At 38.2% G+C, this 26,292-nt stretch overlaps 4 protein-coding genes across 10 annotated transcripts; 2 read left to right on the forward strand and 2 right to left on the reverse strand.

The window, feature by feature from the left end:
* Positions 1–474: 474 nt before the first annotated feature.
* LOC128887160 (PAS domain-containing protein cky-1) lies at positions 475–7,850 on the reverse strand. The gene is made up of 9 exons (XM_054142743.1): positions 6,738–7,850; positions 5,491–5,672; positions 3,587–3,648; positions 3,406–3,495; positions 3,037–3,213; positions 2,740–2,924; positions 2,551–2,657; positions 2,307–2,460; positions 475–2,238 (listed from the first exon to the last, which is right to left on the reverse strand). The coding sequence occupies exons 1-9, from the start codon at positions 6,746–6,748 to the stop codon at positions 1,314–1,316; spliced, it is 1,893 nt and encodes a 630-aa protein (XP_053998718.1). The 5' UTR covers positions 6,749–7,850; the 3' UTR covers positions 475–1,313.
* Positions 7,851–8,889: 1,039 nt separating this feature from the next.
* LOC128886981 (centrosome-associated zinc finger protein CP190) lies at positions 8,890–13,567 on the reverse strand. Of its 3 annotated transcripts, none has more exons than XM_054142314.1 (5): positions 13,457–13,567; positions 12,186–12,354; positions 11,959–12,098; positions 11,614–11,874; positions 8,890–11,537 (listed from the first exon to the last, which is right to left on the reverse strand). In XM_054142314.1, exons 2-5 carry the CDS (start codon positions 12,345–12,347, stop codon positions 9,485–9,487), a joined length of 2,616 nt encoding a protein of 871 aa, XP_053998289.1. In that variant the 5' UTR covers positions 12,348–12,354; positions 13,457–13,567; the 3' UTR covers positions 8,890–9,484. The 3 variants fall into 3 exon arrangements, with proteins under 3 accessions (XP_053998289.1, XP_053998290.1, XP_053998288.1); XM_054142315.1 differs by having other exon boundaries at positions 13,326–13,463; XM_054142313.1 differs by lacking the exon at positions 13,457–13,567 and adding an exon at positions 13,316–13,334.
* Positions 13,568–14,487: 920 nt separating this feature from the next.
* Positions 14,488–17,918, forward strand: LOC128887070 (D-glucuronyl C5-epimerase B). 4 transcript variants are annotated; one of them, XM_054142523.1, is made up of 7 exons: positions 14,488–14,774; positions 14,832–14,926; positions 15,029–15,176; positions 15,388–15,516; positions 15,583–16,296; positions 16,393–16,580; positions 16,669–17,918. In XM_054142523.1, exons 3-7 carry the CDS (start codon positions 15,039–15,041, stop codon positions 17,198–17,200), a joined length of 1,701 nt encoding a protein of 566 aa, XP_053998498.1. In that variant the 5' UTR covers positions 14,488–14,774; positions 14,832–14,926; positions 15,029–15,038; the 3' UTR covers positions 17,201–17,918. The 4 variants fall into 4 exon arrangements, with proteins under 4 accessions (XP_053998498.1, XP_053998499.1, XP_053998500.1 ...); XM_054142524.1 differs by having other exon boundaries at positions 14,488–14,746; XM_054142525.1 differs by having other exon boundaries at positions 14,488–14,926; positions 16,669–16,820; positions 16,916–17,072.
* A 353-nt stretch (positions 17,919–18,271) lies between these two features.
* On the forward strand, positions 18,272–26,292 carry LOC128887259 (mediator of RNA polymerase II transcription subunit 1-like). 2 transcript variants are annotated; one of them, XM_054142961.1, is made up of 8 exons: positions 18,272–19,035; positions 19,329–19,474; positions 19,567–19,700; positions 19,783–19,921; positions 19,998–20,217; positions 20,293–20,518; positions 20,593–20,824; positions 20,940–26,292. In XM_054142961.1, exons 1-8 carry the CDS (start codon positions 19,005–19,007, stop codon positions 25,254–25,256), a joined length of 5,445 nt encoding a protein of 1,814 aa, XP_053998936.1. In that variant the 5' UTR covers positions 18,272–19,004; the 3' UTR covers positions 25,257–26,292. The 2 variants fall into 2 exon arrangements, with proteins under 2 accessions (XP_053998936.1, XP_053998937.1); XM_054142962.1 differs by lacking the exons at positions 18,272–19,035; positions 19,329–19,474 and having other exon boundaries at positions 19,812–19,921.

The following is a 26,292-nucleotide window of genomic DNA, read 5'->3' on the forward strand; positions in this document are numbered from 1 at the left end:
AAATAGATCCTATTGTTGCTTCTAGATGGCGGCATTAACTGAAGGGTCGATAATTGCTGCATTTTCACATGTAAAAGCAAATAAATGTTTAAAATAATGTATTGTAGTGTTATAAAGCAAAGAATTATAATAATTATGAATTTATAAAATTAATTGACTAAAATGTATCGATTGCGCCATCTCACAGAATCAGTGGGAACTATTTTCACTACAAACTTGGGCATTTTCACACCGATGACGCCACTCACCTCCATGCTGTTATCATTACCAACCCCTGATAAAAATGTTCCGCCCCATTATTCTTAGGTTCATGGCTTTATTTCATCTTTTCACGCAATATATTGTTTTTTATTTATTTTATACATACATGCTTTATCTTTTATACATACATATTTTATTCTGTTTTATCTGTATCTATTCGAAGCATAACTTCTGCCGTTTCGATCCTGTCAGTGTTAGGGATGGTTCGTGAAATCATCTGATTTTAATTAAATACTTATTTTTATTAGCGGACATTATTTTTCAACAAATGTCACTGTACTTTTGCTAGCTTATACAAAGAACATGATTATTATTTATTAAACACATTTTCAAAAAACTAAAATTGTTATGTTGATGTGTTCTTCAATATTGAATGTTATATTAAAGTGAAAGTAATTTCTAAAAAACTATGACTCGATTTTTTAAAAAATTTCTCTTAAACCACGATTTTTAAGAACAGATTAAAGTATTTCTTTTAATACTAAAAGTTAGGTACTCTCGTTCTCTTTCGATCAATATTTACTACAAATATTGTAAACTTGTCACTTCTACCTTGCATTAATTATTACACTAATAACTTATGGCATCTCACCTATAAATCTCTGTTACCAGGAAACAAATTTCATTTAATACTGATAGTCTTTTGTTCCAACAAAAACAATTTAAACAACTGATCCTTAAAATAAAACGATTACATTGCACTAGCTTTCGAATTTAACATTAATTCAATTAGTCTCGTAAAGAAATAACTATAATATTGCACAATATCGTTCAAACTCTAAGTCTTTTTATATTGTTGCATTAGGAACTGGTTTAATGGATCAATTGCCACCAATTTTATATTAAACCTCTTTAAAATTTAAGAGATAAACTTTAAATAATTTATCATTACCAATAACGATATCTTTTAATCAGCCTTTAGCTGAGCTCAGTCTCTAGTATCTTCCATTCTGTTCAGAGACTTGAACCTCCAAACTCTTTATACTTAATTACAAAAAAAAAAAATATTTGCCTATCTAGTCGTAAAGCACCAACTCAACAAGTGCACAGTCTCATTTTGGAAAGTCTTTAGAGTCGTTCATGGACTGGCCCTTTTTGCGTGGTAACTGCAATGTTATCGGCTGGACATCTTGAACTTTCCTAAGCCCTTGATTCGAACTACGAAAGGTAATTTTCAAATTTGGTACGTGTTGCTCAGCCGCCCAATCAAAGTTAAAAATCGGTGTTTCTGTATGTAATTCAGAGTCAGGAGTGTCAACCGGTGTAGTTGGAGTCGCGACGTATGGGCTAAGTTCCTGATGGACAACATCCGGTACCCTTTGCAACGTGTCTGACCACACAGGACTGGAGTTCCAGTGTTCCATAGGCAAATCAGAAGAATCAGCTGTCGATCCAGCGACTGTTACTACCGGTAATGCCTTAGCCTGAAGCCGTTTATGGGAGGCGCTCCTCTCGTTACAACAATACTCCTTATCCAAGTCTGTGATGTAGTATTTGGGCGACAAGGCATCCATATTATATTGACCATGGCATTGAATGAATTTTGCACGATAACCACTCAAATTCAATGAATTCTTGTGGTGTGCTTTGTACCTATCTGTGAATTGACCAAGCGCGTAATGGCCGTGTTGTACATTCACGTGTACATTTCTGTTTTCATGATCGCTACTGCTTATCGACATGTCCACGGGTTCGGCATCTTCTCGCGTGGTTCTCGTTGTGTAATCTTTTAGTTGCGCTTTCGACGAACAATGCAATTCTTGCTCCGAATTTCGAATGTTAGGGGAATGCTGAGTATCGTTATTATGAGTATGAGATAACGACCGGGTGTAGTCCTGTTGCTGACTACTTTGGCTCCCAGCAACATATGGCACACTGCGATTCTGGTTTCCCGAACAAATAGTGTAAGTGAATTTAGTTTGAGACGAATATTGATATAGCCAGGAACTTGACCGCATCACTTCCGCTTCCTTATCGCTGCAATGAAATATTTCAACGAATATACTTTATCCATTTGTAATTACAATCGCAGCATAGAATCGTACCTTAAAACTTGATTTGTACACACAATGATAGGATGTTGACATTCTTCGGAAGTGTCCTTAACTTGTAAAACACAGTGCACCCACAACCACCGTCCAGAACGACTTTGCAGTCTTAGTAATGCAGTCGCGGATCGTTCTTGGTCGGATTGAATAACTGAAATAACCGTGGATGATACGAGAGCTCTCAAATGTTTATTAAAACGTAACCGACGAAATATTTCGTTGAAAATGTAAACGAACATACCAGTTTGATGCTTACAATATGCTGTTCTTATGGAATCCCAGTGTAATAAATTATACCACGACACGTTTACCAATTCGTTACGACTGTATTCTAGATGGCTTTCGGCCCTGTAAATAAAAGAGAAAACAAATATTCCAAATGGAAGTGTTTTTCATACTGTTCTCAAGTTTCTGGATTAAGGGACATTACGTTTTATCAATGTGCAGATATTTCATATCCATTGAGTGAATTGTGGTGAAAATATTTGTTGCGCCCTGCACAATACTTTCTCTAGTTTCTGGTAACACAACGGGCGTACACGAAGCAAGGAAAACAAACTCATTTCGATTGCAAACAGGAACAAAAGGTAAAAAATGACCTTCGACAAGGACCACCTACGAAACAAATAATAATAAAATGCAGAAATAAACCACAAAGGAGAACTGAAAATGAAAAAGAAAAAAAGAGGAGAGGAGAGATATAAAAGAAGTTGCATTCAGAAACTACCTTTTGATCACCGAAACGGAGTTGCCTTCGGGAATTTCTGGATACATTGATACGACAAAGGAACAATCTTCTGTCGCTTGGAATTGGACTATTTCTAGACAACTGATTTTGTACTACCATATGGTCTTGTTTGTCTATGACGTCGTAGACACTGTCTCCATGGATTAGTAAATCCTCCTGAAATACATCACGCAATATGGGATATTAAATTAGAGTCAATTTAATAAAATCCAACTGTAATAGAAATTCCATGTTTCATATTCTAAATAAAAATAATAAAAAAGAAAAACGTTAATTGAGACTGATAAAAAATGTTGTACAGTGGACTATCAACATGGTTCTTTCGTTCTTCCTTTGCGATTACTTTACCATAGAATGTCCGAGATATTCTGCTGCATTTTCTGATATATACAATAGTTTTCCTTGCTGGGTCATCATCATTATAAATCCGGACATGGCCTGAAAAATTGCATGCATTGTATGGCCAACATTTGTACCGTAGTAATTAACGGTCAGAAATACAATGCAATATGATGATAAACAATATTACTTTTGAAAATCCTATGTTAGGAGTCGGGATATTTGTAGAGTCCGATGGACAGTTTTTCAAGGCTGAAACAAAAGCAATGGTAATGATGATAAAGTGAATCGAACCAAAGGTAAATGATTAAAAAGAGTATGAGTAATGTATCGAGTTCATTTTGTAACCGAAAAGCGAAAATTAGCGATAAAGTGCTGTATGAAAATATTACGATGTTTCGCAATAGTCTATGACGATAACATCGATAATGTTGTAGGCGCAAACCTATCGTTATTACCGCTTTTATTATTCATAAACATTCAAACTCAGAAATTCTCTTGATAAGACCTCTCTTTATCTGGATAATAATAATAAAAAGAACTTCTATGGAACGTGTAAGCAAAGAAATATCGATACATGGGTGAATTGGTTCATAATTTGTCCAAAAGTAATGAAAATAAGGGAGTGTATTTTATCGATGGTCTATACATTAAATTAGTAATTTTCGATCAACCATTCCTCTAGCAATTTGCAGTCATCAACGGCTGCTAAAATTTATTGTTACGGCGTTAAAGCGTTCGTGCTCCCGATAAAAATCGTCACCGAAGGATCATAATGGATCACGGGTCAGCTTGAAGAGCTCGAAGAAAATTCGTTTTTCTTCTTCTGTCCCCGGGGAAAGGCCCGAGGAAAGGAAAAAAAAAAAGTGCAAGAAAGGGAAGAAGGGAAAGAAGCGTATGCTAATGCAGCATGGCAACGTTTACAAACGGCGCTACACGAGACTATAGTATCGAATACTGTGAAACAATGAGTATGTAGGAGAGAAAGAAAGAACGACCGAGAGCGGAGAGACGATACAGAGGGAGTATGGGTTACAGGAGCGTGAGAGTGTTGTTGCAAAGGCCGACAGGTCAGCGGATCACCCGGAACTCGCGCTTAGACTCCGCTGAGTTTGAATGTACGCCGATCTTACCTTCTTGCCTTACCTACCTCCCTACCTTTTGCCTATACATTACTCTCTACGCTTGCACAACGGAGATGCCCCAAGATTTTGATGCTCGGACGACCATTTAATATTCTTGTCACGGGATTTCTTATTTGCCGTGAAATTTGATCGATATTCAAGGAAGTCATGACTGAAGAACAGGGGAGTTTATAACGATACACTTATTGTATACTTTTCTTTGAGTCACCATCGGTCTCAGGATGTATTTCGAATCATTGGTCGCTTGTATCTCGTGAACGGAACGTACTAGAAACCTGAGGTTTCGCGTGCAACCTTATCTTTCTTCATTTTGTTAATAGATCGCTCTGACTAGTTTAAAATTCAGAATAGCGAAGGTGATAGAGTGAAGTAATATCGAAGACAGTCGGTTATCGTTAAGTTAGAAAAATTTGAAATTTTTAGCATTCACTTGAAACCATTAATGCCTTAATTTTTATCTCTGAAATTATTTATCAACCGTTCTGACTTCTTTTTCTTCTAATGCATCTGTTTCAAGCACTAACCGAAGCCAGTGACTTTCAGAAATGCTTGGTAATAATGACTCGCTCATTACTATTATAGAAAAACCGCTATCCACCTTTTGCAAATAAGTAATACCGTTACCGATATTTCGATATTGGCTTTTGCGGTGACGTACAAGTCTGTCGGTAGATGGTGAATGTAAAAATTAAAACAGTGAGCGTCTCGCCATGAAACAAAGGTACAGCGTTCACCGTACACCAAGTATACCAAAAAGCGTCGCTTAATCTAACATTACATTTGTATTTATTAGCATAGGTTGCCTCTGGGGTACAAGAATGAAAGGAAACGTGGAGTTTGGAAGAATACGTTTCGCGATTCGAGCGCCGTTAGTTTGATCTAACAACGTTAGTTTCCAAATTCAAGTGGAATTGTTCGGGTTCGTTAAATTTAATCTCGTCGTTCTTACCTTGTTGGAAGTAATTGGCTTTCCGAAGAAATACGCAAACCAAGGCCATAAGCTGTAGCTGGGAAAGTCTCTGGCGGGTTGAGGGCGGTAATGGCAGTAAATCACGTAAGTTGGCGATTTCGGCATTTATCAGGTCCCTTCGAAGTTTGCTGGCACCTTTCGTTGATTTGCTCGCATCTATCCTTCAAGCACACGCGGTTGTTACCGATACTCTATACCTATCGAAATGGCTACGTCTTTTTGACAAAAGTAACGCTCGTGGAGTTCAGGGTGCGGTAACTTTCGAACGATGCATCGCCAATATAAAAGGCATCGATGAAAGCAAACTCTCGATCGAATCTGCTACCATTCCAAATTAAAAGAAACTTAGAATTCCAAAGAAACGAAAACTTACCCCCCTTTCCCAAATTAAATATTCGAAAGTGGTTTCTTCAAAATGACTTCCCATGAACAATTCAATCAATCCAAAATGAGTATACGTAATCATTCTGTTTAATTGTTTATAAAAGCCTCTCTAGGGTTCGCGCTTCTCACTTTGGAAAACACTGCTTTACGATATACCGAATATGAGAGCGAAAGAATTGATAACTCTTAACGATGATCTTATCTCTTATTATCACAGGTGACTATGATTTTCTCGTCGAAGACTTTTCCCTCTACTGATAATATAACGTTTCATATAAAAGCTAGTAGATCCTTCTGTCATTTAACCAAGCAGAGAACTTGTTCTTTTCGCCGTCCAGGTGCAACCATCGCTACCAAGACATTCGATCGTAAAAAATAGCCCAAAATATAATCATGGACGACAAGGTTTCTTCTCGTTCTCCAATAAATGAGACTCCGTTCAAGGTATGCATGTAAGTATAATTACAAACCATTTTTTTTTACCGATAAAAGAAGTAAATTTGGCAATAAAACCGTATACGAGATCAAATAAAAGAACCAAAGAATCTCTAAGAATAATGAAAACAATTTTTGCCTCCGTAGGTTCTCAAAACATAAAACCTCATCCACGATTGGCGTTTTACCGAAAATTAGTGCAACGATCGGCGACAATGAAGACATTAAAATTGAAATTTCACTGAATCCGTGGAACGTCCACTCGGGCCAAGCGAAACGCGGACGTTGTTGCGGCCGCTTGCGAAGGGGGTAGAAATCGCTATCGGCCGTCGATCCTCGAAAGATAAGCGGTTCTCCAGGCAAAAGGTGTCTTTCGAGATGAGATCTCGCTATCGGACATTACTTACCGATTGAACATATTTCGGTGACCAGGAGGACATTAGTAGCGGATCACTTGTAGACGACGAGCGAGATATCCGGGTCGGCAGGTTCTCGCGAAACTACAGCTACGATCTAACATCCGGGTCATAACGCGCTACTACACTGAACACGTGGATACTGGCGGAGGCTGGTTCTCCTACTTCTCACCTCCACAGCCCCCCTTTTACTCCTTTACCTCCACCACCGTCGTCTTACCTTTCCGTCCTCCTCCACGGGACGCCTTCTTCCTTCGGTCTTCGACAACCACGATTGTCTCCTCTTCGTTTCTCTATTTGTATTCTCTGGTCTCCCTCGCTCCTCCGATTTATCTCACTCATTTATTTCCCTTTCTCCACTTTTTCGCCTGCTCGCTCCTTTACCCCGTGCTACTACCATGGTCACGATCGAGTAGTCGTGTCCCTCTACCACCGCCATCATCGCCATCCTCGCCACCACCACCCGCTACTGGTTACGTTTCCTGTAGATGCGGTTTTGCCCGAATCATTTGCGCAAAATCCCGCCTCGCCGAAGCTTTCGGTGTTCGCCAAGATACCGGGCTTCGAGGGTACCATTTCTTCTTCGTTCTTTCGTTATCATCGAAAATTGGTTGTGGGATCAAGTCTTGCCGAAGAGTCCAACAGCCTAGGATGAAGCGCCTCTTTGAATTGGGATGCACCCTCTTTTATGAGAAAACTTTTTGAAATTTTCTTAAACATGCATCGCAACTAAAAAGAACGCTTCTGAGGGGTAGTTGTATGTGATTCGAATAATTCTGTCCACCGCTGATGCGGAGTACCCCTCGGACGCATTCTTCTCAGCGGCCAATGACCAAGAAAAAACAAAGAATGTTTAGATAATAAACGCATTTGGTTTCGGTAATACTTTTGATTTGCAAGAGCAACATAACTGCATTTCGTCCTAGATGCAGTCGTTGGACTCATCGGAAAGGTTTATGAGCCAACCCTGCCTTATAGGGACCATGGACTAGACGTAATGATTTATTCTACGATGAATTCTATCTCCTATTCCAGTGATAATCGTATGGCAGTTATCGTATGACTGCCATTTAACGTGGGTAACATCATACAAGTTGCGAAACAACCCCGCACATTTTACGGTTACTAGTATCAATAATTAGACTGTAATGTATTGCTATCTGTAATAAAAATATTTCTGAATATATAAAAAAATATTTTTTTTTCATATGCTACGATCTTTTAAATGATTACAGGGATCTCTAAAAGGAAGTGAGAATTTACCTTCTCTCTGAGAAACCTCCACTTATGTATCATTTTTATCTTTATTTTCTATTTCAATTAATCACGCTTCATTATTTATTTGCTGTCTTGTATTTATAAAAAGGTTTTCCTACAAATGTAATTATACATATTCCTCCGTCCATAAATCGATGAAAGTAGAGACTGGGCAATATTTTATTCGAATTATGAATAGCGAATAAAACCAACATATGTATAGTGATTTATTCGTGATTTTTATTTTATCTCTATTCATTTGAACAGTTAAGTTTGTTAATATACACACACGTGACTTTTAGCTCAACGTCATTGCTAAAAATATGACTTATGTTACGAATTTTTAATATGTTTTATTATTAATTTCCTTATTTGTAAAAATTATCAGTTTAATAACATATCAAATACATAGCGTGATCTTTCGTAATAATATATTTCATTTCAAAATTATTTCAGATTATCGATACTTTTTCTATGAGGCTACATATTTTCTATATTAAGTAATACGTGAAACGAAATATTACGAGCACCTTCATTATTAAACCACTATATATTAAATCAAAATATATATTAATTCAGTTCAATATATTTCCGAAACCGTGAATAACGAAGTGTATAGTAAACGGCAATTTACGTTTTAGTAAATTTGATACTATTTTCTTGATACCCCAATAAAGAACAAGTATTACCTTGATTTTGAAGTATCGAGAAAATTTTAAAGAATATATTAATTTTCAATTACACACGAGTATACGCGTAATGTATGTTAAAATACACACTGTTATTTTATTTTAGTCATCTTTGAAATATCTATTTTAGACTGTAACTGATTGTCGTAGATAACCCACCGTTACAGTGTTCGAAAAAGAATTATCGGAGAAAGCGCATTTTTAAAATCATTTTATTTCAAATATTCGTATTGAACATGTGCAATCAGCGGTTAAACATATAAAGTCCATGCTTCTACCTTTTCTGGCTTTCATTGCACGTTTCTTCATTGACAAACGCTTGTACAAGTATAAGTTCAAACAAATTTTACAATTATTGAAAATATAAAAAATTCATAAACAACTCTCGATAAATGTGATTAATGAAATAAGAACTCCAGAAATTGAAGATTCGCTTAAAATTACCATTTTAGCAATTGTTCAAACACAATCTACGCAAATCGAATCATCATTTCGTAAAAGCTTCGTTCGTAATAATTAATCTTCTTTAGGTAAGATTGGTCATTTACATTTTATTTTTATACTGAAATCGATTTTCTTAATTCACTATACGGAAATAGATCGAAGAAACGGAATGAAATGCAACTGAAACATATTCTTTTGTTGATCATAGACACTTATGAAAAATAAGAAAGAATAAAGCCTGTGTAATATAGTCTAGAAAAAAAGAGGATGCGAACGGCAGGATTTGAACTCAAGATCTTCGGGAGTTGGATTTGCTGGCCGATCGTTTTACCGCAATAATATTGTTATTTATGATTCAACTAATTCTCTACTATCCTCGTCCCACTCGGTAAATGTTGTTGAAGTTGTAGTTGTGGTTGTTGCTGCTGTTGCTTCATTTTCTTTATCATTCTTTTCAGCATCAGGTTCTGCTTCCTCGACATGTTCTTCTTCGATGATCATAACTGATTCTTGAGGCTCGTCTGCACTGTTACTTTGTTCGCTACACTGCTCATCATATTCAACTATTTCCGTCTGTTCTTCTACGTACTGTATAACCTCCTCCACTTGCTCGACATTCTCTTCCAACATTTCCGTCTGTTCGACTTGCATTTCTTCTTCTTCTTCTTCCTCTTCTTCCATTACTTTTTCTTCTACTTCTTCAACGACCTCCTCCACTATTTCTTCAGTTTCCTCAGTAATATCTCCTGACTGATACTGCTCGTACGTTTGTCGGTCTCCTTCCTCGTTTCCATGAATATAAACGATCATTCCATCTTCTGTACCCTGCATTACGATCTGCTCGTTGTCGGAAATGTTCAATTGTTGCGGTTGCAACTGTTGTTGTTCGCCTTCTCCTTGCTGATAATTTTCATTATCGATAAGCATAATCATGGGCTGCTCGCCAAGCCCGTGAGTGGTGTAGGTTATCTCGTTTGTCATAGTGTTTAATTCCATTTCCGGCACCACGTACTCTGTCTCGTTTTCCCCAATGTCTGGAGATTCTGCCGAAGCATTTTCTCCAACACCCAAGGAAGCTGCTATTCCGCTCGCAACGTGACTAAGGGCCTCCGCTTCCGATGAAGGTACCGATGAAACTGGTCGCGAGGACGCCGCTTCCGGATCTCGTAAGTCCTTGTGTACGCAATCGAGGTGAACTTGCAAGTTTGTAGCGCGTACGAAAACTTTGCCACAGTGAGAGCAACGATGACCTTTATCCTTTCCATCCGACAGATTTCCGTGGCCGGTATTAATTTCATGCGCTGTTAATTCGTGGACATCTTTGAACGTTTGCGAACACTGCGTGCATTGAAGCTCGTCTGTCGTTGATGAATGCTGACGAGATGGACGATGATGATGATTTATCTGATGTCTTACCAAGAGCGTCTCTGAAAGTGCTACGTATGAGCAGGCCTGGCACTTCGGGAAACACATGCTTTTCGGGGGAGGTACGTTATGTTTTGTATAAAGATGATACATCAAAATATTTCGTTTGGTCGCTTTGTAGCCACAATGCTCGCAAACTCTTGGATCGAATTTTTCTTCGTGCACGTCTTGCATATGCCTTCTGTACATATAGTAATTTGTGTATTCTTCTTCTATATCGCATTTAGTACATTTCCAAGGACCAGTCTCGCCGCCATCGACGTTTCCATTACTTTTTGATTCATTTTCTTCGCCGTTATTACTTGACATCAAGTGATCAGATTTTAGAACAACGTAAGAAACTTTAGTTTTGCATGCTGAATTACTCTCGGACGATTTTGCCTCCTTCTGCATTATCTTTAAACGTATATTTGTATTATTCTTTACTAAATGAGGGTACTTCTTCAACACCTCTCGAATGATTTTCGCATGATTATTAATCGAATCGTCTGAATTTGTCCTGTACGGCGATTTTCCTTTTTCCATGTTTTCCTTCTCTTCAAGGTCGAATCGTACTCTCTTTGACGGCGAAGGCTGTGTTTCTTGACCTCTTTGAAAACATCTAGCTACGGACCAATCGTCATCCGAATTCATTTCTTTCAGACTCTTCTCGTTCGTATGACCTTCGTCTTCTTCATCTTCGGTTGTGTCATTTTTATTACTGTCCCTATCTGGTGAACATTTACCGCTGGGCGAATTATCTCTTTTATATTTATCTGGTGCTTGAACAATTGGTTTTGTATTGTAAGTGATGTCATCGAATGATGAAAATACCCCGAGTGCAAATTCTTCGGCTTCGGGAAGATCGAATCGAGATGGTCCAGGAGTCACCTCTGTAGGCCTATTCGTTGAGGTCATTCCATGGAATGTTCGCATTTCAAAGATGGGTGACGGTGTACTCGGTGGTGTATCTAATTTCCTTTTCCAAATAGGCAATCTGAAATAATAAACACTTTATATAGCGCAATGTTACGAAGTTTACACACTTAATTATAAAAGAATTGAATACTTACTTTCTACCTGGCAATGGTTGACTTGAAAGTCCCGGCGATGAAGTGGGTGTAGTTGTCTGTTTTGTGCTAGACGTTGAAGGCTTAGAGACTGCTATCACTTGTCGTGAAGTGGACTTTGGTGACTGATCATTTTGTAAAGGAGCAGTATTAAATTGTGCATCAAGCAACTTAGTTAAGACAGTCATATTCATTTTCTGCGCGGTGCGGTACAGAGCATGTTGCTCAGAGGTCCAATATTCCAATTGACCAGTGTACATAAAACTGTACAAATGTAAATATATTGTTATTTCAAACATTGTAAAAATATTCCTTGATCAAGATTAGATAAATTATGTCTAAATATACCTTATAATTGACTTGACACACTCATATGGCATATCTGGAGGCATAATGATTACACCATCAAAGTTTTTATCTTTCTCCTTTTGTTCACGTTCCAATTGCACAAAATAATCTGTGCATGTTGTTATGACTAAACGATGAGCCTAAAATATTTACATAAAATTTACATAAAAAAGAAAGTAAATTAGTCTAAGTTTCATTTTTTAATAGATAAATTTAAAGCTTATTACCTGAACAGTGATATCACTAGTGGGAAATTTAACTGTGAGGTCAAGTAATTCTTCTTCAAAATAAAGTTGCTGAAGTCGTTGAAGGAAGAATGTTCCCCAGTTATCTACCTTTACTTGTTTCAACCCCCGTGAAGGGAGTTGCTTTTCTTGACTTGCTTCCATTGTTTATCTGCACATAATGAACATATTCTTTATAATTTCATAGGATATCATGGTAATGTATAACAATTTTGTCATAATTTTTATGAAATAGTAGTTCACCTTACTTTCTTCCATCGAATATCATAATGTGATAAATTACTTAACACTTCCAATTAAGTGACTCTCTGTTAAATTAAACAAGTATTGTTGGAACAGACCAGAAAACTAAGCTTTTACTAGTATTGTGTTTTATATTAAAACAATAATTAATAAAAACCAAGTTTAAAATCAAAACATAAGGAAAATTAAGAACAACGATATCAGGCAATACAAAATATATGATGCTTGAAGCAATTAATATAAAAAGTGTTATTTATCAAGTTTTTAATTTCAATCTTCATATCATCTTCCTATTGAAAAAAAAGGGAAAATAATTCTATTAGAAATCTTATGAATCATGTTATAATACATCTGCTTATTAGAAGGAAGCAACTAGTTATTATGTACAATTTTACGCATAGTCCAACTGGACCAAATCCTATAATAAAGGTAGCAAGAAATGTATAATAGCCTTCACTGCTGCAATTGTATAATAAAGCAACCGATAATATTTCAATTTTATTATTACTAAACATTCTCGAGAAAAATGTTCTTGTACTAATAACTATAATGTCACAAAATTCAAGTTAAGGCATAAATTATACTTCAATCTATTGCTTAATGATAAATTAACCAGATCAGTTTTCAAAAGACAAACATTTTATAGCTGGAAATGCAATCATAATGTATTAACAAGGTCCATTGTCATAGGAGTATGGATTTGAAACTTATGGTAGATAGTTAGCAAAGTAAGATGATCCAAGAAATTTTTAGCACATAGATACAACATAGAAACTATTAAAAGTGCTTCAAAATTTGATTAGATTCAAGTACTAGCAAACAAATACTATACGTGGGGAAGGAAGTAAAAGAACTTCTGATAATAGTACCAATGCATACTTCACGGAACGCTGAAAAATGGAAGTTTAATAACGATGTACGTCTCCATTTCGCGTTCAAAATCAGGCATTATTAATGGTTATTTCGAATATCTACAAATTCAAAATATCTTCTGTATGTAGTACACATACCTATTTAATAATATTTCAATATTCCACTCAGCTCCATCTCTTATAAATTTCCTTAGTACACAAGTAATATTGAACATTCCATTGTGTATCACGACTCACAGATGGAGTTATAAGTTTGTAACCTTAAAATTCCTAAATATCTAGCATATCTAGGAACTTTCGTGTCGCTTTAGCGTTACTTTCCCGCGTATTTTTAAGGCTGCGCAGGACCTAGAGCCAAACTCCGAGTTGACTTCAGCGACAGTCGCGGTAAAAGTAGGAAACTCCGGGATAAGGACAGAGAGGGCGATACAACAATTGCAGGAGAGACGAAGACAGGGCGATTAGGCTATCATGATTCTTTTCAAGGATATTGAAGCAAAGAAGCAATATTTTCTAATAATTTTGATTTCAAAATATTCCTTATACCTTGGCGCATGCCACTGTAAGGCCCGATTTTGGAAAAAGTGTTTGTAAACAAATTTATTCTATAAGAAAAAAAAACCATACTTTTATTATTTACAAAGTTTCAAGACCGAAATTGCAAAATCGGGCGTTAGAGTGGCATGCGGAGTGATGTAAAGAATATTTTCGAAAAAGAATCGTGAGAAAATGTTGCTTCTTTGCTTCAATATCCTTGACAAGAATCATGCTAGCTTAATCGCCCTGTCCTCGTCTCTCCTGCAATTTTTGTATCGCTCTCTCTGTCCTTATCCCGGAGTTTCCTACTTTTTCCGCAACTGTCGCTGAAGTCAACTCGGAGTTTGGCTCTGGGTCCTGCGCACCCTTCATGGAGGAAAACTTTTGGCGAATTTCTATAGTAAAATTGAAGTATTTTTAATGTATTTTATTTTTAATGTTGTATTGTATTTTTGCACAGCTGTAACATTCCCCGTTTTAAATCAGGCTTGAATTCGGTTTAATGAAGTTCACAAAAAATTAGCCTTTATTGACATACCTCCAGAAAAGTGGAGTTTGAGAACTGCTGCTTTACCCTATTGAAAATAAGTTTTCGTAAAACAACTAAAAATTTACTAAGTATGAATATTACGATGACGTATAAGTGTCGTAGGGAATTTACGCAATGTTTCTAATATGTCATAAAAGCAAGAATTCGTAAACCTTTCTTATAAAATAGTGAATAGTGCAAGCAACAAAATAGATATAACTTAGGACTTTGGCTACATCTAATGACAATACTCAAGTGACATGTATGAATCACTGATTGACGTTTATTGTCATCGATGATCACATGTAAAATAACCCCTATGGAAAATATAAACAGTATTTCCATAAAAGGGGTGAACACATGTATGCAATTTAAAAGCTGTCAACAAATGTGAGCATTTTTTTATTAAAAAAATGCTTTTTTAAATAATTTATTGCATCTTTCCAGAATCTTGCACTTTCGAAAAATGAAGAACACAATGTTTAACCTTAAGCGAAATTATTTTTGACAGGAAGTAGGATACAAATTTTAATAATACCAAAGTAAGAATTATTTCCCGTTTTATAGAATTAATTTTTAAATATTTTAAGGGAAATGTAATATAACACTGCTGGTTTCTGTTAATGAATTTCAAATTTAAATAGATTTTATAGGATGATGCGGTTGAACTTCAAGACAATATTGCTTGTAATATTAGTTGCAGTGTTAAGTTCATTATTAACATCGTGGAATAATTGTGGTAGCCTCCAATTTTTTAGAAGTACAGAATGGAAGGCAAAATTTCAACACAGAGTAAGTAAATATGTTTAATTTATATTTTTATGAAATAATACTTTTTTGTTCAAGTCATTTTATAAAACAAAATATATTTTTGGCTGGTTATTAATAATTAAGATAATTATTATACCTCAGAGCTATCTAATATAGTGTAAAAGCAAAATGATAACCTTTTATAATGATGATAATACTTATTGATTGTCATTGTATTTAAATTTACACAAAGGATCGACAAAATCTAGAGACTGGATATCAAGAAATAGATTGTCACATAAATGGTGATTATAACATTGGATGTCGTAAAGAAGGGGATGAAGTGTATATACCATTCTCATTCATACACAAATATTTTGAAGTAAGTTTTACTATTATAATTCATTTATCAAAGTAATAGTATATTAATTTTTTTAATATATGATAGATCTATGGAAAGTTAGCAACTTATGATGGTTTGGAGAGGTTCGAATGGTTGCACAGTTATTCAAAAATTGTTAATCCCAAGGGAAAATATGATCCTCGTGGTGTGTTTATGACTTTTGAAAACTACAATGTTGAAGTTCGAGAACGTGTAAAATGCATCAGTGGAAATGATGGTGTACCGATATCAACTCAGTGGAAGAGTCAAGGATATTATTATCCAACTCAAATTGCTCAATTTGGACTATCCCACTACAGTAAAAATTTAACAGAGCCAGAACCTCGTAAAAAGATTATTGAAGATTCTGATAAAGTTAAAAGAGAATGGATCATTCCTCAGGGATCTATTGTATCTAGGATATTTGATAAGCATGCTAACAGTCATGTAATGAAATTTGCTACACCAGAAACTAGTACTTCTGGAATAACTTTGAAGTTAGATCATGTACTAGATTTTGTATTAAAATGGAACTTTAATATTAAAGACAATGGAAGCATTGTAATTACACTACAGTCTAGAGAAAGAAAAGAAATGCATTATCTTCACTATATTACTAGTAATATAGTGTTGCATACTTACAACAACCATGTCTATTATGGAATTGGCCAAATTAATCATCAATGGAGAAGGTTTACAAGAGACTTAGTTATCGATTTACAAAAAGGTTTATATTTAAATGATAAAAATAAGAAAAAATTGACACGATCAAAATTGAAGGTAACATATAAAGTTAACATTTAACAAATACATTTTATTTAAACTTTTGTTTTCAACTTACTTTAAGAGGATATGTATCTATTCTGTTCATTGTAGATGATAAGAATAACTTTATATGGATCTGGAATGATTGACAATATAACACTATCTTCAAGTGAACATATGGAGCAGTTTTACGATGCAGCAAGATGGTTTGTAGCCAATCAGAATATTACTTCTGGTGGATGGGCAAATCCCGTTAGAAGAAAAGTAGCGCCCGGAATGGCTACTCTCGAGCCTGGATGGTATTTTAACTTTTATTCTACTTCATTGTTAACTTTGTATGGAGTTATATAATTTTCGAAATATTAAATTACATTATAATAATTGCAGGTATTCTAGTATGGGTCAAGGGCATGCTATTTCTGTATTAGCGCGAGCATATTATCATTCCAGCGAAGAGCAGTATCTTCAAGCTGCTATTAGAGGTTTGCAGCCTTTTAGGTTAACCTCTAATAAAGGTGGAGTAGCTGCAGTATTTTTAGGTAAATACGTATGGTATGAAGAATATCCTACAACGCCTTCTTCTTTTGTACTTAATGGTTTTATTTATTCTCTAATTGGTTTGTATGACTTAAAGAGTATAGCGACAGGTAAAGATGCGGAAGAAGCATCCCGTCTTTTTAATCAGGGTATGACTTCGCTGAAAAACATGTTAACTTTATACGATACAGGCTCCGGTACTACGTATGATTTACGTCATTTTACATTAAAAACAGCCCCAAATTTAGCTAGATGGGATTATCATTCTACGCATGTCAATCAGCTTCTTCTTTTAAATTCAATTGATACCGATCCAATCTTTACCGCGACTGCAGAAAGATGGATTGGTTACATGAATGGTAAGAGAGCACCACACAATTAATTTGTTAACTTTAACGATTGACTGATCTCTGCATTTACTTCCTCATTTTTTGTCGATAAGTATTTAATATCTCTTTCTTCCTTTTCCATTTTGTATTGTACGTTTTGTAAATAATTTCAAATACATAAAAAATAAAGCGGACCAAAATATATTTATCTGCTGGTGTAATCATTGTTACACGAAAGCAGTGACAGGAAAAATTGTAACATTTATTTTTAAGTCATTGTTCATTTGTGTTTGTAAAACACGTAACAACAAACAAGGAAACTTCAAAACGCACATTGTAAAATATATGTTCAGTCATTATCATAGCAAAACGAAGTTCAGTATTCTGTGATTAACCAGTAATTAAATGTTATTGTTATGTGTAATTGTTACCTTAAAAACAATTTGTTTAACTTAATTAAAAACCATAAAAAGTAAAACTATTTATTATTACCGATTTAATGTTTATATCCAAAGGAGAATGATACATAGCCGTTACTTAATTCATAAAAGATTCAAAAGTTATTGTATGAAAGATGAGAAGGGTGAAAATAAAAATTAATAAAATGATTTATTTAAAACTTGGGCATTTTCACACCGATGGCGCCACTAGCATTACGTATAGTAGAATGGTTTAATATTAATAATATCAACTATTACATTCATTTAATAGGATTATTTGTTAAAGAATTTGTAGTATTAGCTAATAAACCACGATTATGTATTAATTCCATCCTGTATCGTGGACTGTAATTGTACGATAATAAACTATACAGGAGAAAGTGTAGTATAAACCAAGCCATAAACTCCCACAAATAGAATAAATGAATACTCTTGTGAATCGTGATACTTTGCATCATGAGATATATATACAGGTTGTCCCAAAAGTCGAGGAGGAGCCGAAAATGGGGGGTAGCTGAGACGATTCTGAACAACAATTTCCTTTGTAAAAATGTCGGATAGGGCTTCGTTAAGGAGATATTAAGAGAAAACCCCGACCAATCAGAGCGCGCGTAGACCGTTGGAGCGGCCGCGGTAGCGAAGGCTACGCGCTGGCGGCCGCGCTTGTATGCGAACAAGTGACTCGACGTGCATCGAAGGTCTACGCGCGCTCTGATTGGTCGGGGTTTTCGCTTAATATCTCCTTAACGAAGCCCCATCCGACATTTTTGCAAAGGAAATTGTTGTTCAGAATCGTCTCAGCTACCCCCCATTTTCGGCTCCTCCCCGACTTTTGGGACATCCTGTATATATATTCCTAATGTATTTTATGCGATCTTGGCAATTTAGTTTAATTTATTAGATAGAATATAATAAGTTATATGTAGAAACTTAATTTATATATCAATTCGCATTACACGCTAATCCTATGAATCTAGCGGTTTGAAGATAATTTATTGTATGTACAAAGTATGAAACCAATCGAATTTTATTATAAAATAAAACTTAACATTTGATTACGAGTAATATTGAATTTAACAAGTCGCAAACGTTATAGTTAATATTAACACTCAGTTTGCTGCTGTAGAGGGTGTAGAAGAGCGTGTTTTAATAAAGTATTGCCGAATTCCCCCCTCTTCGGGCATGATACGGACGAAAACGCCTATACGTAGAAACGTATAGCTTCTAAGTATAGTATAACTATAATACTATATTGTGCGTAAAGGTTAGGAGTAGTTAAGCGATCAAACGTGGGTTAGGTGAATATAACGGCTCCTGTCACAATGTAGTGTGTAATAATGTTATTGTGATATTATAATAATAAACGAACATCGATATACAAGTAGATTTCAACACCGTGTGATCCATCACGGAATACATGGATGTTGCGAACGGACAAAAGCCCCTCAGTGAGTATTATTTAGAATTTATTTCATGTGGGTGTTCAAATTTTCTATTGCCCCGAAGTAAACGAACAAATTTTGTTTCGAAAATAATGGCCATAATTATATTTCGATTCGAAGAAAGTTAAAAATTCACCGTGCTTTATAGTTTTCGATTGTGTATCTGCATACACAAAAAATGTAACTCCATTTATAGTTGAATAATTATAATTGCGGTAGATATTTGTGAAAATATTCTAAACAATTTAGTAATTTATGATTACTATTTAATCGTATTTTATACAAATATTTTTATGTAGGTGGGCAACCTACTGTCACTGGTGGTCCAGGTATGGATAAAGGGAAAGAGTGGCAGATGGAATTGCTTATGGAGAAATTACGCTCCAAAGCTTCAACTTTTAAATCCTTGGTGGAAACTGCCAAGAACCTGCGTATGGCAATGCTGGTAAGTTATTTTTAATTTAGTGCTTGAATTATATTTGATTATCGACTGCTCAAAACTGATCTTCTATTAATGATATTTTACTATTTCAATAGGACAAGAGGTTTGCAATTGACAGTGCAGAGAAAAGTCAATTACAGAAATGTTTAGATACTTTACAACATTCCATTAAAGTAACCTCCTTGCAATCCATGGTGGAGCGCTTGGAGAGTTTAACCAGACAATTGGGGTAAATATTCATAATTTGTGCATTGTATTATGGAAGAACACCAGATAACTTAGACAATGTTTGTGTTGCAATTGGGTTACAGCTTAAAGTTTATGATGTCTGGTCCACCAGGTACAGAATTGTTTATATCATCGGATATGTTTTTTTTGGAAGTTCTTTTGGAGCCAACAGGTGTAGTTAAAGATGTTAAAATCCACCATGAAGGAAAAAATGAACAGCAGGTATAAATTTGGTTGGAGTTGAATAATTTTCATTTTTATTAATAATAAATGTAATCTCCTGGTAATATATTTGCAGAGCTGTGATGTGTTGGTATCTTGTTTGTCGCGAGGAGACTTCCTTGATTTTACAGTACAATTAGAAGGTTTAGCTTCGATATATCAATTAAATGCAGATAAGAAGGTAAAATGTAAAGCATTCAGTGCTTTACAATCGCTGGAAGCTGATTTGGGTATCTTAGCTCAATTGCAAACATTTATCAAGGAACCCTTTAATCTTGTTCATAAAAGCCCAGTTGGTTAGTTCAATAATATTAATTTTCTTGCAAAGTAAAAAAGTAACAGTTATACTTACAAAGTGATATTCACTTCAGGAATTCTCGAGCGAAGAAGGGGAGGTCACGCGATGAAACTGACATATTTCGTTTCTCCTTATGATTTAATGGATCAGGAGAATCATACCTGCGATGCATTGAATTCGGATGTAGTTATCAAACGGAAAATTGGCCATTCTGTTACGGTTTGTATGGAAGGTTCGACTGCTCACAAGTTGCCTACAACTAGTATCATAACTGTAAATAGAAGTCCCACAGGAAAAAGGTTTGTATTCCGTTGAAGGAAATAGTATTAAATCCAACTCAATCATGGTCTAATCAATAATTATTCATTTTCAGTACTCCATCCTATGCTCCATTAACTGGTACAAATTCATCTGTGTTACCCGCTTGTTTCGTTTTAAAACTAGTTAACAAAATGCCGATGTGCATGGAATTGGTACGCAGGATACAGAAGGTTACGGAACTCGAATGCGGAGACATATCCGCTCCACATCCGTTGCTCAGTTTAATTATACAAAATGCCAGCGAGGGTCAGCAAGATTGCCGAAACAACAGAGGACTTTACGTTGTATGTAGAGAAATTTATATATAGGCGTCTCTTGTAGTTACAATAGGTTAAGAAGTATTCCTCATCAGTCGATCGTAAAAATGTCTTAATCCATTAAACTTCTATTCCGTTACAGACGTTGCCGGATCAACAGCATTGCTACTTCATGACAGAAAATAGAAATATGGAAGGTGTATTAGTATGCAGCATTCCTTTCACACACCCAGCCCATGTTCCACAGATCTTGGTATACTTACGTCAACAAGCGCTATTTAACACTCTAATCGCTAGTTGCGTTAGACCCATGGCTCGGCACGATCCAGAACACGCGACTATATTCGAAGTGAGCGCTTTATCATGGCAACACATATCGGTAAGTTTGGAGCATCCTTTTGAAGAAACAATGGCGACGGTGGAACTGGATTTGACGGATATCTCCGCGTTGAAGTGCAAATTGTACGGGATAAGTATAACGAACACGGAACGAACGTCAGATTTGACCGGAAAAGTCTTACAGAAGTGTTTAAGTATACCTTTGACAATGAGGATTCTCATGAAGTCGTGGGAGAGTCGAGACTCTTTGAACGCGATGAACAGTATGAATAGCGGAAACGGAAACTACAACGTTAACCTTGGTTCTGGCAAGGATCAGAACAGCCAAAATGGTTCCGGAATGCCGGATTTCACTAACGGGGAAACGAAAATAAAGCAGGAACCCGGCTTGAATAACGGAAACGGAACTATGGGGCGGCAACAGTCGTCGCAACAGCAACAACAGCAGCAGCAGCAGCAACAACAACAACAGCAGCAGCAGTCTTTTTTAGATGCCGGAACGGAGAATAGTATCGGGTTTCCGTCATATTCCGGCCAATCCGATACCACAACTACTGCGATGTTGAACCCTTTGCAATTGGGGGCGTTGCTTGGACAAGCAAAAAACTCGTTGGCTAATCCTATCAACGAGCGTGGGAAAAAAACGCGCAAAAGAAAAACAGCGGACGGTATTTGGCGTAGTCCTAAGAGGAAAGGCGACGAGACGGCGGAAATACTATTGGAAAGTTCCAGTTCCGATTCGACGCCTCTCGGTACGCCGACAGGTGGTAGAGAAACTATGAACGAAACGAGAACGTCCACTCCAACGTCAGCCACGAGTTTAACCAGCGGTCTGGATTTTTCCAATTTGGATCCCACGGATATCTTGGGAACGGATAAAAGCTCCGACTACGATTTCGACAACGAGAGCGAGATAACGGACGTTCACGATTTGCAAGATGTGGAAGAGTTGATCAAAAGAGATCGCAAGTCGAGGAAAAGGGAAGAGAAAAAGAGTCCGATTATATTCGAAGAGAACAAAAACCTGGTGCCGCCATCAGTAAGTATAACGCCAATTTCAAGCAGTAGTTTGGGTCAAACTACCAACTATAATTCTGTACTTACGGGGATGGGTTTGGAAAGGAGACCCGGCATTGAAATAATACCGATAGCATCGTCGCCGCAAACCACTTTACCGAGTTCTATTACTATAACTCCGATAGCTGGACCAACGCAGTCGAAAAGTTTGACGGACGAACGCAGAGAAAGAAAGAGCTCGAAGGGAAAGTCGACGGAGGATAAGGGAAAGCTGGAGAAGAGACGCAAGCGAAAAAGAGAGGACAGTCCTATGGGACCGCCGCCGGACAAGATACCATCTAAACAGGATCCATTGTCGAAACCGGTATCGGTGAGCATCAAACCGACCGAATCGCCGCCGAACTTGAGCTCGCGCCCGGCATCGCCAGCCACGACGTTAAGAAAATTTAGTCCGTCTCCCACGCATACCAGTCCACTCGCTCTTGTAGGTAAGTCCAGTCCCACGTTGAAACAATCAACGAACAAGCCGGTGCAAAGTCCAAAGCACTCTCCGGTCTACAGCAGTAGTCCCAAGCATACGCCAGTAGCTGCGAGCGTGAGTCCGAAACACGGCACATCGTCTCCTAAGCATGGCAGTTCAGCGAGCACCGGGAAACCGAGCATGTCCGCGCTGAAATCCGCAGCGAATTCCCCTTCCAGTAAAACCACCGATGCGGGCCAGTCCAAGACGAAGTCTTCTTCCTCGTCGTCCTCGAGTAAAGAATCCAATCGGGACAAGGAAAGAAAGACATCGTCGTTAGCCTTCGGTGGATCCAGCGGGCATCAGAGCCCCAAAACAAAATCGTCTAGCGGTAAGTTGAAACAACTGGAATTAATTCCTAGCGGGGAAACGCAGTCTGCCTTACCTAATAGCGGTGGCAGCACGCCACCCTCTGGCAGCTCGGAACACGGCAAATCCGCCATTGCCCAGCAACAAGCGAGAAACAGGAAGGGCTCGTTGAGCGCTGTCATCGATAAACTGAAAAATGCTCAACACTGTTCGGACGACAATGGCAACGGTGGAACGAAATCAGCTACCAGCGGAGGCGGCAACTCGAGCAGTCAGAAAGAGAGAAGCGTTGGTAGCTCTTCGAACAAGACCGCAGAGGGAAAATGCATCGGCAAAAACTCCTCCATGGAGTCGAAGAATCCTGCGGAGTACATGGTGAAACATAGTTCGGATGGGATGAAGATAACGATCAATAAAACTCGCACAAAAGACTCGAAATCGGGAGCGAATCTTAAATTGTCCTCGTCCTCCGCGTCCGTCGCGACTGGCACATCTTCAAGTTCGTCTGTTTCCTCCACTTCCATGTCGGGTAACGGGTCCCCGAAAACGCACACTGGTTTGAAGCCAGGGGTAAGTTCTGGCCCAGCATCGAAGAAACCCCCTTCCCAAACTTCTCCGAAGTTGTCCGGTTCCTCGTCTTCCGGTTCTGGAAGCAGCAGCGGTAGCAAAGCGACGTTGTTAGGACAGAAGATGCTGTCTACTTTGAAATCTATCTCAGGACCAAATTCTAGCAGTGGAAACGGTGCAGGGGGAATCAACGTCGGAGGTAGTGGTAGCGCTGGCTTGCTGACCAAAAGCGTCATGTCCTCGAAGTCCTCTTCGAGCTCTCCGAAGACAACCAGCTCGGGCGTGACGGATCTCAGTCGAAATCGCGACAAATCCCGATTGTCTAAGTCTGGCGATAAAAATTTATTTCCTTCGAAAGGCATCGGAGACACGAGAAAATCGAGTCCCTCCGGTTTACGAGAGGAAAGCGAGAGCGAGAGGGCGTTCAAACTTTTAGCTCACGCTACCATGTCGAACTTGTCGAGTCTACCCAATTTATCACCACAGTTGGTCGTCGAAGGCCTCATGAAACAACTGGACACCAAGTTTCAAATACCCAAGCTGTCCGCTAGAGCTAATGCGGACTCTGGTGACAAGAAATCGGAAAAACTTTCCATGCTCCCCGATCCTGGGAAGACTCTGGACAATTTGACGACGAAGCAGGTGTCGGAGCAAGGGAAACTGCAAACGATATCAAACACCACGTCGACTGGTTCCAAGGCAACGTCGGAGGACCAAACGAGCCAAGGTAGACGGGATCACGTACAAACGAAGCCTGACAATCTTTCCATGACAGGTGTAGCTACGGTAATGTCTATGAATCTCAGCGCTGACAACACCAGCAATCTCCTGCTTCCGGCTTTGTCTAGCGGGGGTTCGCACGACATGGATATCCCCACGAATCTCTCGATGCAGCCGACCGATAACGAATCCCGCGACTCGTGCAAGGAGTCATCGATGGGCAGGACCAACGCGCAGTTTCTGAGTAGTACCTTGAACTCCACAGCCGGCGGCAAAGACGACGCCAGTGGCAGTGGTCCGGTAATGGCCGTTCTACCAAAAAGTTCCGACGCACAGGCTACCAGCAAACCCGTGTACTCCGCCATGATGGCTACCGGCGCTATAACTGGTGGCAACGGGACCAGCACCTCGAACACCGGTAACGGAAGCTCGGAAAGCTTGAACCTAAGCATTAAACCAGTGGACGCGACTATGACAAAGTACAAATCCGACGAGAAGAAGCAGCAACAGCCGCAGCAGCAACAACCGCAGCAGCAGCAGCAACAACAACAACAACAATCGCAGCAGCAGCAATCGCAACAGCAACAACTACCGTCTTCCGGAGGATCGTCGAGTACCTCTTCGTTAGGCGCTGTGGTAACCTCGGAGGGCTCCTCGAATACCATTAAACCTGGCATGGAGATACCACCGACGACGTCGCAAGAGGCTGCGGAGATGTTACTGGATTTTTCTACCCCGAAAGACGTGGCCAAGAGCTTGAACTTCACGAGCATTCCCGAGAGGGCGATGACCCAGGCGGCCTCGGTGCGCAGAAACACGCCACCACCCCCTCCACCTGCCTTCCCAGCGAGTCCTTCCGTGAGTGTGCACATCGTAAAAAGTCCTGCACCCTCGCCGAGGGTTATCCCACCGTCGCCTCACTCCGCCTCGCCGTGTATCACCGATGACGAGCTAATGGACGAGGCGCTGGTGGGAATGGGCAAATGAAGGTTACTGAAACTCTAGACAGAATTTTATCCGCGTGTTACATTCGCATAGCGCAAGGGACAGGGTGTCCTTACAGGTTGGCTGGCGAACAGAGATGGGTGTATTCGAATGAGTTTGTAGCTGAAACACATCTAACGTGCTATATATGTATTCGTACCGTACAGCTGCCGAATGCAACGTACGAATGAATTTAAGCATTCGATCACAAACGGAATACAAATTAGTAAGGTATTCGTCATTCCGATACTTTTTTAAATAGAGTTTGTCGATCCCTGTTCGCAAGTAACGCTGTCTTTCCACGTGGAGCAGTGTTTCTCAAACTTGCCTTACATGTACGTATATGTCCTCGGATCGTTGACGTCTTCCGAGGTTTCTCGACGGTCTGCTCAGGCTGATAGTTTGGGGAACACTGGTGAGAATGAGTCGAGATCATTCTTGGGAAATAGTGACTTTGAGACTTCCAATTCTTTGTTAGGGAAACAGATAGGTTCTGATAAATAATCGATGGATTTTCGAGGGACACCCTGTAAGTAGTTAAATCTTCACAGTTCTTCTGAAATGTCCTGCCGAATACTAATATGGTTTGCGTCCCCGTGCGCGAATCTTGAGTAAGTTCAATTTTTTCATACATAGAGAAAAAGAGAATACGGCCACTTTTGCAGAAGCTGTACAGAAGTGGAAATATTTAAGTGTACACCGTGTATCAGAGTGGTTTATTACTATAAATTAATTCGTACGCCGCGATACAAGGACTCGAGGTTAGCAGTAAAACGATTGTTTATAGATTTATAAGGTTGAGGGGGGACAAATGGGGATAGCGAATGGTCGCGACGTATGAGAAATAAATATAGACGAGTATATACGAAGTTATTTTCGATAAAATCCATGTTGGACAATATTTATAAGGACACTAAAGGATAGGCGTATGATGTTAACATATAAGGTATTTCTGAATTACTCTATGTCACGTAGGTGGAATTATTGCTGTAGCACGAAATATGGAAATTTCAAGAATAATATTTTCACGTTCAAGCTC

Source organism: Hylaeus anthracinus, unplaced genomic scaffold, assembly GCF_026225885.1.
Source record: "Hylaeus anthracinus isolate JK02 unplaced genomic scaffold, UHH_iyHylAnth1.0_haploid 11985, whole genome shotgun sequence".
Lineage (NCBI taxonomy): Eukaryota > Metazoa > Arthropoda > Insecta > Hymenoptera > Colletidae > Hylaeus > Hylaeus anthracinus.